The sequence below is a fragment of the Phoxinus phoxinus genome (assembly GCF_949152265.1).
Source record: "Phoxinus phoxinus genome assembly, chromosome: 15".
Lineage (NCBI taxonomy): Eukaryota > Metazoa > Chordata > Actinopteri > Cypriniformes > Leuciscidae > Phoxinus > Phoxinus phoxinus.
Genome location: NC_136890.1, coordinates 22946870 through 22961567, shown reverse-complemented (window position 1 = coordinate 22961567; position 14698 = coordinate 22946870). Strand labels below are relative to the sequence as shown.

The following is a 14698-nucleotide window of genomic DNA, read 5'->3' as shown; positions in this document are numbered from 1 at the left end:
GCAAATTAATTATTTAGACAAATTTTGAAACAGGAGCATTAGACTAAAAATATTTATACAAAATTTTTAAATTCAAGCATGTGTGCAAAAGGACTGAATAGTTCCTTCCTGCACAGGTTGATTCACATGAACCTCTCAAACAAACCACTTTAATAATATTAATCTGAATCCCAACATTACTGGAAAGAGAGAGGACAGTTTCAGTTCGCATCTGTGTGCACAATATGGCCCACATCTCAACACTAAAATGGGGATGAACTGTTAATGCAAGACTTACTGCTCTCACCAAGTTAAGTTAGCAACTAGGGATGCTCATTTCGGTTAATTTTCCCGACCGACAACCGCCACTCGTTATCCGATTATTAACCGTTAACTGATAAGATTATAATATTGAATTGGCATTAAATAAAAATAAAATTAACGAGTGTCTGTGACCCGTTAAATATACAAAAAAAAAAATGATCACGGGTTTATTTTAATGTGCAAACAGCAGCATGCAGAACAGACCAACAACAGAACCTAGATCCACATCAAATGATCACGTCTGTAGCATTTCTGACAGTGACAACAGAGAAAAACAGAATGAAATAATATATATATAAAAAAACTAAAATAGGCCTACACTAAATATATTTTTTAAACTTAAATAATTAACAAATTAAGATGACAAGAAGAAAACACTGAATCAGGTTGAAACTTTGAAAAAACAGGGTCAAATAAAAATAGCAGGCCTACCTCAATCCACAGCTTGTCTAGTTCTTATTTAAAGTAACATGTCTACATGATGTGGGATTAGTCTGGGTCTCCGATGGCACAGATGTCTGGGAATACAGAGATAGCGTATCGCTAGTGGGTAGTGGCCAACTTCGGAATTCGCCTTTCATTTGCTTGTGGGTGTTTGCTTCGCAAGTGATAGCCTATTGCATTGTACTTGCACTACTGCTTTATTTTAATACCGCGTAGCATATTTTGCAAGTAACTTCGTCACCCTTTCTGTCGAAATGGTCCCACACAGTAGGCTACTTCTTTTAGCTTGCTCAGCGAAATATGTCTTTAGGCGTGAGCGGTTGCTCGTGTCGACGCACCCCGTGAGTTAACAAATATAGGCTGTATATAATTTTTTTTTTAACCATGCCGCAAACAAACAACAACAAAAAAAGCTAAAAAATATATATATTTATTGTTTTACTTTTAAACCGTTTAACTGATAGTATTAATCGGTCAAAATGTTTACTTTCGGTTAACGGTTAAACGGTCATTATGAGCATCCCTATTAGCAACATAAGAAGAAAGCATTCCATATTTTTAGACATGTTAGAACGGCAAGACATGCCAATTATTCACTGAGGTGCCATGCTGAGTATCCTAACTTTTTTAGTCAGCTGACTCAGTCTCTTTCTCTGACAGGATTCACAAGTATCTCACTGCTATGGTAACTATATGCCTCTTAATATGTGCACACATGTGTTTGGAATTAATGTGATGCACTAGAGAAAACAAAAACTAAAATATGTGCATGTAAACATGAATAGGAAACAAACTTTGCGCAGAGCTAAAACATAAATATAGACGGAAGGAAAAACTGAATTAGTGTAAGTAAAGATAAAGCAGATGAAAATTGTGACTGTGGCTCAAATCCAATGCATTAAACAGACAGGAAATGACCAAGGCTGATACAGCGGGACACATGGCCGGGGGTTAGAAAGAGAAAGAGAGGGCGAGAGAAAGGTCAAAGCTCAGAAGAAATCTTTAGCATTTTTGAACTTACAGTCTATACAAATACATTTTTTTTCCTGCTTTAAATAAGGTTACGATATAAAAAATAAATATACCATGGACATTTCATAATTCATTAAACTAAAACTACAAAAACTCAAGCTTATTGAAGACAATTTAAGTAAACAGACTGCTAAAATAAAAACACAATAGGTGTTCTTAGCAATAGGACAAACTACAATAGAACAAAGACACAAATGAAATAGACCAATTTTCTGACAAATTTCTACTGGTTAATCGTGTCTACCGGCATACCGCCCACCCCTATGCTCAGACAATGTTCAAAAGTTCAATGCTCAAAGATTCAATACAGCATTAAACTGGAAAACAGTTGGTCAGAGTATGAATCTGAAGGCCTTGCACAGGAATAATGGCCTGCTCGTCTGGTTACATTCACTTACTATCATGCAACAAGAGTGATGAAGCGCTTAATAAATAATTCCTTATTGCAATGGATGACAGTCCTCTAGATCCTTCCATCATGACGGCAACAGAGAGGGGAAAAAAAACTACAAGACCAACTTACTGGCAGAACACTTGCTGAAGAACAGCGATTCTCTCTCACATACTCAGTCTCTCGCTGCCTCTTTGACAGTGTTGTAACTCTCAGCAGCCTGTAAAACAGCTGAAATCTCTCCAGCACCGTTTAAACCCCTCACACGAGAGGACTAGCGGATTCAGAAGACCCCCCACCAGCTGAAAAATAGAGAGAGAGAGAGAGAGAGAGAGAGAGAGAGAGAGAGAGAGAGAGAGAGAGCCCAGAGAAAACACCATAGCCTTTTTATTTTTACTACACAATGTACTAAAGTGTTTTATCATGCTTTTTTGACAGGACTCAAATCTGGCTGCTGTATCCGATACTTCATAGTACCAGTGTAAGAACATGAGGTTGAAGCATTAAGGAACACAGCATGTTCCTTCAGACAGGGGCGTTTTATGAAGAAGAAACAGAGGCAGCACCTCCTCATATGACAAAATATGCTACGATTGGCCCATAAACCTCTCAATGTGATAATACCTACCTCTCATGCTCACAACCAGTCCCTAAATTGAACTAAATCTAACATACTGCGTGTAAATGAATGAAATCACCACTCGGACATCACCACTTCAGGTCACATTAGAGTGGAGATAAACTTGAAAAGATTACTTTAATCCAATATTTTTGGATTTAAATATCCCACAACCCCTAGAACAATGTTATTTTGTTGACTTGTGTACTTACATTATTATTACATTATTATTTACATTAATCACATTTCCAACAATGTGTAAACCCAGAGAAATCAGCTATTTTAACCAATGTAACAGCCCGTGTGTGTCTTTATGTCAATGGCCACGTTACCTCGAGTTTTACTTCCGTAGAAACAATGGAAACACCAAAGACGCTTTAATATGTTATGTGTATTATTAGACAGGTGAGCAACTGTTTGGATACCTTTATCGACAGAAAACAAATCATAAGTCTTATTGTTTGGATCTCCTGTTTTCCTTTGCTTTATTTAACATACAATATATGAAAAAAATAATTGCATGTTATTTTACAACACAAGTGATTCAGCTTTTATTAATGTGATATTCTAATATCGATCTAGTTTACTGCAATGTGCAACAAGTGTCTCATTGCACCCGCCGAGCGAACGCACAGATTAACATAACTTTCAACACACTCAACAACACACTCAAAATTATTGTTTTGACCAAGTAAAACAGTTACCCACAACTTTAATTCGTCAAATAAAGTGACCTCTATAAGTAGCAATTCAGTACTTGTGCCTATTTCATTAGAATTAAATAAAATACAAAATAATGTGAATTTAAGTGATCAAACGTAACTGTAACAAAGTTCAAGTTCACGGAAGAAGAACGTGGACATTAAAATGTAAAATGAATCGTAAAATAAACAAACAACAAAACGAAAGTAGCGACAGTGGCCAACTGTGGCATAGAAGCATAATAAAAACAGCAACGTAAAATATCCCAGGGTCTCGAATGCCCTGCTTCATATCATACCACAGCAATATTAATAAAACTTGAATATATTATCTCATCCATGAACATGATTTCTGCCTGTCGGATAGCTTTCCATCGGCTGTGGAGGTGAAGACAACAACTCCCATGATTCCACAGTCATTCACGGTGTCATCAAGCTACGCCTTTCTTATTGTTATGAATAAGCGACCTCTAGCAGCGAAACTTACATACTGTGCTTTTAATGAACAGGTTTTCGGCTCAGTTAAATTAATGTCGGACCATTATGACACCTGCAGTTTTTTTAACAGTGGATTTGTTGACAAATAATGGTCCAAAAAAGGTGACTCTTAATAAAAATAACCAAACACAAAGTGCTTAGTACTGTAGTACAAATTGAGAAAGTGTATTAAAAAAAGTAAAAATACTCAAATAAAATTATGCTAATATAAACATAGAATGTTTTAACATCTAAATGGTTATTAAATTCACAAATGTTTTATAATCACTTAATACTAATACATTAATTTATATAAACAAACCTCATTTTATGGGTTAAATCAGGTAGAATGCTCTTTAAGATCCCTTCTTTTCTTTTCTTTTACAGTGTGAGAATTGTGTTCTTGTTAATCGTGTCAAATGGGCTCCAGAAACTGTAAAAATCTAATGAAAATGGTTAATTTACACTAGACTAACAATAAACAAACAGACCATGGACTCTGCTTCATCGTTTCAAAAGGCCACCACACACAATTAGGCTACCTTTAGTGTTCAAACAGGTTATACCAAAGGAAGCTTCAAAACTGTCATTCGACAGTAAAATCTTTGAATATACAACAACAGTCATCTCAATATGTACAGTACAGCACTCATAAAAGAGGAAAAATGATTCAAGTGTGAGTCAGTATTACACTTGTTTTCAAATGAGGGCGATCCTATGTTGAGGGAACTTGTGACCTACAAGTCATTGCCAAGAACATGCATTCAAAAACGGAGACAGCTGCACAAGCTTACAACTCTATACATTACAGGTATTCACTTAATAATATATCATTTAAAAGCATAACTGACTGTTTTTGGTAGTGGTTTCTTCTGACTCGTTGGCCTCAAGTGTTTTCTCTGCGGCTAGAGATGCGCTTCCATTTACAATAAACACAGGACTCGCGCACACGCACATTTCGCGTTTTTTTACGTTGTTTTTCCAGTGATGCTCATCCTTCATAACAGGGTAATTTAAATGAACGACTCTAACATATACATTAAATTTAGCACGAGACAACACAAACAATTCCAGCCAGTCGTGTCACCCAAAAAATATATATTAAAAAATCATAACATTGCGTCTTACCAGTACACAAGCTTGTTATGAAGAATCGCTGGAGTCTTATCCGACGCACAGTTGATGCACCACATTGTTGCGAGAGAAACACGTCCGGATGCGCAAGCGCTATTTCATTTGATAGCTAATTTGGCTCGAGCGCTGACAGCGTCCCTCACGGCGTGCGCGCGGAGTATTCACTTTAAAAGGCATGATTTGCGATTTCATGTGCTGTCATTAGCGAGGAGATGATGAGAAGCTCATTCTCTCATCCTTGGCCACCCTCTCTCCTCCTCCCCTCTCTTTCCATCTCTCTCTCTCTCTCCCAATCCTTTGAATCTCTTCAGGCTCGTGCAGCCAGCGTGACACAGCAGTAAGGGCGCGAAACCGCGTCTGCCAGCCGAGCTTGGCAAACCGTTTCCTGTTCATAGCGCATGATCCGCACCTCAGGCAACATTGCTTCGACTCTTCTGACAGGCTCTGTTCGGTGCCATTATGATCAATCAGAGTGTCATGTGACATAATCTGTGTGAGTCACATTTCGATTCGTCGCGCGGTCCAGGGGAACCATATGGTGTCAATCTGGTGGTCAATGCTATCACTCAGTTCGCGCCACTTCTCAAAGTACACTCTTAAAAATAAAGGTTCCAAAAGGGCGTAATCGTTCCATAGAACCATTTTTGGTTCCCTAAAGAACCATTTTTTTTTCTAGTGGAAAGAACATTTTAATAATCTCAAGCACCCCTTTCCACTTTAATTGCATTGGAAGTGTAGGCTACTGTGGATGTTAAAGGTATTCATGGAACCAGATGCCAATAAAACACTTTTATATTTAATAGTGTGGATGTATCACTCTACGTTGATCTCCTTATTTTGCACATCTGCCATTTATTAATTAATGTTTTGCGTTCTGTCAATGGACTTGTGCATTGAAGTACGCTGAGAAGAGACTTTTCAACCCACTCTGTTGTTGTGACAAGTCTCTTTTCTTCTCGTCTTGAGCAGTCTCGTTCCTTTCACATGGACATCAAAACACAGGAGAGATTCGTGATATTACTCTCTTTCTCTCTGTCTCCATCTTTCTCCCTGGCCTCAGGACAGCTTTATATAATTCATCATATTCCATATTAGCCACCATTTTGATGCCTTCTCCCCATGTTTGTCATCTGTCTCATTCTTCAGCACAAGCTGCTCAGTGTTCTGTTCACTTCATCTCTCCTGTGTCACTTTCCCTTTTCTTCAGAGTTCATACGGTCATGGTAAACCTGGAAGTATCAGGCCAGGGAATATTAAAATTGTGATTTCCAGGACAGGATAGGAAAAGTTTGTTTCTTTGTGGATACTTCACAAATACTTACTGTTAAAATGTAATTTATTACATTTAAATCTGTGCATGTCCAAACCAAATTAATTCTAGGGGAATTCTCATTGATTTTTTTTCATTAACATTTAAAAATAGAAACTAAAATTATGGCCTACATTTGTAAGAGTCTCATGACCTACATTTTGCCATTCATCACACTCTTGCGTGTTATTTTTAAGAACATGAATGAGAATTGATGAGTTAGCTAATTCCTGTCCATAATTGCTAAAATGCAGCATAATAAACAGCAAGGGTATCAATAACAATACATAAATATTGTTGGATGTGCTGGCTTTTCATGTTCCTATGAGATGGTTTGGCCTACTGTATTGTAAAAAATGCTTTAAAAAGTTGTAAACAAAACAAAAATAATACAAGAAAATACTATTTAAGTGTTTCTACTTCAATATTTCATGTTTAATTCAATGTGTCACTTGCCATTTCTTTCAAATAAATTTTCTGAGTGAACATTTTTCCCACACTTTTTCAGTGTAGATAGGCTATATTTTCAATTAAACCTGTCAGTCGATGTATTTAAAGGGATAGTTCACTCAAAAAATATTTTATTAATTACTAATACCCTCACGTCGTTCCAAACTCGTAAAACTTTCTATCATCTTCAGAACACAAATGAAGATCTTTTTGATGTAATCTGAGAGCTTTCTGTCCAGCCTACACAACTACCACTTTGATGCTTCAAAGAGTTCATAAAGAGATTGTAGAACTAATCCATATGAATTGAGCGGCATAGTCCACATTTTCTGAAGACACCAAATGCTTTATGATAAACAGATCGAATTTTATTCACATATAAACATTGATCAGCGAACAGAAGCTCAACTGAACCTGCTTGATGCGCGAGAACAAACCTCATTGGTTCTCAAACGTGCTCTGTAAGAATGATCCTTATTGGTTCTCGCAAGTCAAATAAACATGCTTGAGCTTCTGTTTACCACAACTAATGTGTGAGAATGTTTATATGTGAATAAAAGCATAAATTCAATCTGTTCATCATATAAAGCGATCCCGTCTTCTCAGAAAATTCGGACTAAACCACTCTGTCTATGGAGGGAGGGACAGAAATCTCACAGATTTCATAAAACATATCTTCATAATGCTCCGAAGATGAACGAAAGTCTTTCGGGTTTGGAACGACATGTGGGTGAGTAATTAATGACAGAATTTTCATTTTTGGGTGAATATGCTGGATGATTGCACATTCACCTTCTCTTTCTCACCCTCTTGCGATGGCAAACAAAACACAGTCATGCTTCATTTGACAAAAACGAACAGAGCTCATAAGCACATAAGTTTCATGCTGAGAAAACACCACCACAAATGCTCTCATTCTAGGTGTACAGTATGAAGTGTCACCATACTCATATTGTTCCTGCACACATTGATGAGTTGTCTATTGCATAATACAAATGTTGTTGAAACCATCCTGCTGAAAAACTGTAGACCCACATCATCTAAATGTGCTTTGAGCTACTACTCATGCAGCACTCAGTCTATTTTAATGTCACCAGGGCACCACGTGACCACGTGATGCGCATCTCCACATGATTGGACAGACATGATGCTTCATGACTGTGCTCTATCGGCCTCCCGTGGTGGGCGGAGTCAACGTCAGTCTCCTCGCATTTCCCCTTTCATGATTCCCAAAGAACAACGCTACAACGTGCTGCTGACTGCAATATTAATAAAGTCTAACTAGGTCATTTGAGCTATCAGAAAGTCTCTGCTTCAGAATGCAGCAAGTTCAACCAGCTGAGAGGAACGGAGACATCACTTTAGACTATGATTTCTGCATAATTAACACTGATGAAAACATTAATATCATATTTTTATAATAGTGTACATATCAGAACCTGACAACTCAAGAATAATAAAGAGAAAAAGAGAGAGCAACCAGAAGAAGAAAAAAATTGTGGCATAACATTGTGACATTATTTTAATGACAATTAAGCACATAATCTACTTTTTAAAAGTCTGTGGTTGGTATTTTTATTCAAAAGTGACAGTAAAGACATTTATTATGTTACATGATTTCTATTCCAGATAAATGCTGTTCTTTTGAACTCTTTATTCATCTAAGAATCCTGAATTACACTTGTTTTTTCAAAATATAATTAATCATACATATAATTTCCGTAAATTTTCCATTTGATTTTGGAGTGAATGGGGACCTGGAAATGTTTTCACAATCTTGTTCCATAAATAATAAAGCATGACACTTTCAACCCTGTCTGTTCCTACTTCATTATTTCACAACGTTTATTATTCTCGCTTTACTCTCTATTTGTCCATTACTGTAATTCTGTTTACTTATCTCTTGCTCATCATTTGTCTTTCTCCATCTCCTTCTCATCTTTATGCAAGTACACTGCCCCCCCCCCTCTCTTTTTAATCATTATCTCTCTTTCCCCACTGCTTCCACCCTTTATCCCTCCTTCTCAATGCTGTCACTCTCTGGCAGAGGCAGAGGCAGACTCAGAGAAGGGGAGAGGGAGGCGGGGATGAGAGGAGAGAGTTGCTTGGTGACGGTTGCTGAGAAACAGATGTGGGAGGGGTTGCTGTGAGCCAGAGTCAAGAGTGGCGTTGCCTTGGCGACCGAGGTTTCACACTGTCTTACAGGATTTGGTGCAAGATGGGAGGGATCACAGTACCTCTGAGGGGTTTGTAGCATCATATATCCACATATACCATATAAACATACACAAGTACACACATAAACACTAGAGCTAATATTATTTTAAAGACCCCCTGTGGTGAAAATCAAGTTTTTAACGTTGTTTATATGTCTATGTGGTGTTTTTAATGTGCTTTAAGACAAACCATGTGCAAATTCATGTCAACACCATTGCTGAGTTTTTTTCTCCTTAAAACTGCAGTGAATCAAAGACGGTCTCAAAAACGCGGTTTAAAATCATCAGTGTTTCTGATGTCACAAACTACCTTGTAACCAATCACATCAGAGCGGGCGGACTTTAGCATATCGTTAACTATGACTGCTCTGAAATGGGGGAGTCTCAAGAGAAGCCAGGTTATCAGTATATTTTTTTGTAAATAATAAAAATCGGGTACATTGGCAATATAGCGGGTAAATTATGTACTTGATGCATATTACGATCTTATCTTATGACCTTATGACAATCTTATGCCTTTCTCTACTGACGTTCTGTCACATTGTTATTTCTATTAAAAAAAAATCTTACTAATACCAAACTTTTGAATGGTGTGTGTTTAAAGGTGCAATATGCAGGATTTTCAGTTATTGTTTGTCAAACTTGGACCCTCCCCGTGAGCAAAACACCACCAGAAGCTTAAGCCTGACATGATATCAGATGAGTGGTGAGCTCTTTTGCAATTATCTTATTCAAATTTTGTTTATCATGCATAAATAGCACTTTTTGTGTATATGAAATAACAGTTATGCTAATAGTTAGATGACTGGCTGTAATTTGTGAGCAAGTTTAGCCATCTTCAGTGTAGCTTGCTAATAGACGATAATTACCTCTCATCATAAAAACATAATTACGATGGCCAGTAATCTGTCGAGTTACAGATAGCAGTCAACAATTCAATAGCAACATCGGTGAACTGTTTTTGTTTTGCGACAACTTCCCACCCTCACCTGCACCGCACATTGTTATTGGCTGGAGGAGCGACACAACCCACTGGCCAAAGGTTGCAGCCCAGAAACACCCGAGTACAGCAAAAAGAAAACATGAAAATACAGACAACAGGGCAGTGTCTCTGTAGACACAAACACCACCGCACACTTCTAGTGGACCATAAGTAATGACTGGGAATCATTATTTTTGCATGAGTCTATACTTTACTTTTTCTTTTTTTAATCCTGCATATTGCACCTTTAAACACAGCTGTCTTGAAGTATGACCCAACAACAATTGAGATGGAAACACATTTACATACATGCACTTCCGGAAGCTGTCCCAGCTAGAGGATGAATAGAGGGAGCTGTCCATTGTGCTGAATACAGCCGTCATCATTCACAGCAACTTGACCTCCTTTATAGTGGTTCACACAACTAATTCAGATCATTCAGGATTTGTGTTTTAACTAACATGAAAATATTCATATCAGCGGATGTTAACTAGATTTGCTTGGAAATTGATTGGACATTGAACCAACACAGCACTAAAATTGATTATACAAAAGAAAACAGAAAATATAAATAAACATTAAAATGTATAATTTTATAAATATATTAATATTAATTATTTAATATGAAAACCTTTTGAAATTAGAAATTGAGAGTATAAATTAAAGGTGGCAAAACTTTGACCTCTCTATCGCCACCTGTGGTCAAAATACAAAATTGCATGTTTCTAAAAATTGTAATTGATGAAGGCTTACTTTAATGAGGCAAGCACACACAGATTTAATTACTATTATAGTGCCATAATTAATAAATAATAATAATAATAATTCAGAGTGCAAAACATAGCGCTGCAGTTTTAACAAGTTGCTAAAAAGTGTGATACATGGATCATTATGATCAACAAATGAGCTTCTCTTCTAATCCCATTATCCCACTATGAATTATGCAGCAATTACTCCCCACACTTTACAAGGGTGTAAAATTAACCTCAGAGCTAGTCAGGATTCAAAATAAGGCCACAGGGAAACTGAAGCTTAAAGCTCACTGATCATGTCTAATCAAAAATGTTAATTTACACAATAAGCACAGAGCAAATGGTCACGTCTGCACGCTATTGTACATCAACATGATTCAGACTGTGATTACATGAACGCTAGCACTGCAATGTGACTGCTACATTCTCTTCATTCTTTTAATCTACCAGAAAGTCTTCTTTAGCTATATTTGGACAGGATTGGTCAAAATTTTGTCTAATATATAAGGGTCTAATATAATATATATCCGTTCTGTTTAAGGGGCGATATTGCTGCTCTCTCAGCTCATATCCATGCTAGGCTGCATGGATGCACAGGGAGTTCTTCCTCAGAACAGAACTGTACCGCCAATCCAAACTGTATGATAATTGTCAATCGGATTTGACGATAGTGGTCCTGACAGAACTGTATGTTAAAGGGGTCATGAATTGAGAAATAAAATTTCCTTGAGCTATTGACATTTAAGAGGTCATCATACTGTAAGATTATTCTGTAAGTTTCAGAACTGTAAACTTCCTTGTTAGTCCAAAAACAGCTTTTATTGTAACCAAGCCCAGCGAACGACTGTGGAATGTGACTGTGGAATGTAATATATAGGCGAAAGACCGCCTCAACGCCTACTTCATCATTCCAACTTTGGCCCCGCCCACTGGTGTGTTCGTGAGATGATGAGGAGTCAAGAGCGATCAGTGGATCATTTCAAAAGATCCTAATTCCTCATTCCTAAAAGGATCCTAGGAATGTGGTTATTTATTTTCAGAAATGTGAATGTCTCAGTTGAACATTATTTGTTTCATTTTGTACATTTCATTGTGGATTTCGGCACAGGCTTTGCAAACAGACTTTTACGATATGGACTTGACAGTATTGCCACAACATGTAAGTAACTGTGTTAATTCTAATGCCTGATGTATGATTCGTGTACAGTCAGATGTTCTTTGTCTATGGGTCAGTAAATCAAACCAGTGACTTAAACGGTCAACTTCACATTGTTTCTCTTATTAGGATGAAAATAATCTGTTATTTAAACTGTGATTAAACTATATAAAAAGCGATCAAAGAACGTAAACTTTACAATCGCTGGAGCTGTCAATCAAACAGTGTGAGTTTATCAGTGACTGAGTTCTGGACTCTACCCTAAACCCCTTATAATCAACGAATCTCTTATTTACATTGTACGATGAAAGCATTTGTAAGTGTGCAGAAATCGAGTTGCAATGACGAGATCACTGCATTCATGCGCTCAACATGTCTGTGATAGGCTACAATGCTCATCACTGCAACCTTTCAAGCCACGATCTAAATATAATGCCATAGATCTTAATATAATGCTATAATCAACACTTTTCACAATTAGTTAACCTTGCTGTAAATAGTAAACATGTGCCAAAAGTTTTCGAGAGAGTTCCACATGTAGGCCTAATACTTCACAGCTGTGGGTGTTTACACTGAAGTCTCACAGCAGACACTGCCCTTCAAACAGAGCGTTCAAATCAGAGGGCTAAAATCAGGGTAGGAAAAATTATTTGATGTAAAAATCATACTAACAATATACGGTAAGTGCACCCCAGGAAACATAAAACAATAAAACAATGCAGTTCATGACACCCTTTAAAGTTTGATAAAAAATACAGTAAAAACAGTAAAACTGTGGAATATATTATATCATAAAATGTCATTTATCCTTGTGATGGCAAAGCCATATTTTCAGCAGAAGAACATTTTTTATTATCAATGTTAATAAGAAATGTCTTATCAATGTTGAGAACAGTGCATTTTTCCCAGAATTATTTTATGAATAGAATGTTCAAAAGAACAGCATTTATTTAAAATAGAACCTAAATGCACCCTTGCTTAAAATGTATAATTTATTTATATATATTACTGACCCCAAACTTGTGAACACGCATGGCTGCTTTTGAATGCCCGTCAATGAAGAAAATGCTCTTCGAAGCCAGACAGTGTATTAACAGCGTCTGCCAGCAGGGTCTAACCAGGGAATGCTAACCAGCCAAATTTTGACCTGTAGGTTAATCCACACTGTCATCTATAATTCAATGATTTCCTCTGTCACTGTATTTGCTGTCACCAGTGCTTTCCTACAGAGCCGGCGAGCAGGACACTGTGAACTCAGAGCAAAACACCTGAGGGGCAAACCTCCTGATATGAACACATAACTATCAGAGACTCTAGGAAATGGTCTTTAACAGCCGAACATTTCCATTTCTCTTGGATTATTGTTTTAACCATTCATACATTTCCTCCTGCTTGCTCTTCCGTTACATATGAGACCTTGGCTTGTACCAAAATACACAGTACACACATGCACACTTATATAGACACAGTCAGCACTCACACTCATATGCAGCACGACACAAGATATGCATTTAATACAGTTATATAGTATAAACCAGCAGCGCAGCACCAACTACGGCACTGCCCAACAGTGATGCCGTAATCTCCAGCCGCGTGCAGAAAGAAGTCACCCTCGCTCTTTGATGTGCGCTTGCACTAATCTGCCTTTAGCTCCCTTTCATGATCACCACAAGCCGACACTTGCTGTCTACCAAACAAGATTAATCCGACACAGTCATCCCCGCAGAAACATATTAGCAAATTAACAATTTCTTAATTCCCTCACCATTTGAGGTCGCACGCCACAGCAGAATGACCGCAAACAAATGAAAATGTGTCTCGAGTCGAGATACTTGGACAGCTCTCGCTCAGCTTGGGATTGTTGACTCACTTCTCAGTAGACACACTCAGACTTTACAAAAGAATAGCAAGTACACGACTGCTTGAAAAATGCTACACTGACTCAAGCTCATTCTGTCATTTTTTTTGTTAAAGGTGCCATGTGTAAAAATTGAGGTAAAAATATCCAAAAAATGAGCTACACGCATCAAAAGAATGAGAAGAAATAAGGGCAATGATGTCATTAAAAAAATGTCAAGTTATAGTGCTGCAGAGATATCAACCTTAATTAGCATTAGCATAACTAGCCACGGCCCGACAGGTGTCGTAATACCAGTTTCGGCCATGGGAGGCGGTATGCGGGCAACATAACCACCAGCCAACCTGCAATACACGAATAACTCGCACGGCTTGTGGGCGTACTTGAACCTGATGTCAATCGTGTGGAAAGTACAGCCCACTATTTCATTTCAATTCAGGGAAGAGAGCGGAAGGATGGCTGAAGCCTTTGGCAAGAGAAGCACAAATCAAATCAGATAAGAAAAGGACCGCTCGTCACGGTCCGAGCTCGAAAGCGCGGGGGACGGCGAGCGAACTGCAGCGCATAGCCCTGTTTTACAACGTTCAGCACCCATTCTCACACGCCCGGGATCGCTTCCCATGCTTTCGCACGCATAGCTAGGGGCAGAATGGTCTCCGTGTTCTGACCGCCGCACTGCGCGGGTTCGAGAAACTGAAACGGAGGTATCAACGCGGCGCGCGCGCCCTCGTTGTCTGAAGAGTGCTGCTCGCTGACGACAGCAGCTGCTGTTTCACATTCAATGACTCGGTCGCTAAGGACGGAGAACAATTTGTGGCGCGAACAGGTCATTTGTAGCCTACTGTATCTTTCAACAGTGTTTGTGTTTTTTTTA

The 14698-nt window shown here is 38.0% G+C and overlaps 1 protein-coding gene across 7 annotated transcripts in view; it reads right to left on the bottom strand.

The window, feature by feature from the left end:
- The window catches only part of iqsec2a (IQ motif and Sec7 domain ArfGEF 2a), an 83847-nt gene that overhangs the window by 31589 nt on the left and 37560 nt on the right, over positions 1-14698 (bottom strand). The window contains exon 1 of one of the 7 annotated variants that reach the window (XM_079637577.1): positions 5096-5346. The exons of the other annotated variants lie outside the window; for them this stretch is intronic. Within the exon in view, the coding sequence (XP_079493703.1) occupies positions 5096-5160 (65 nt within the window). The 5' untranslated portion in view covers positions 5161-5346. Of the gene's footprint in view, positions 1-5095; positions 5347-14698 lie in introns of those variants that run through there. 7 annotated transcript variants of the gene reach the window in all.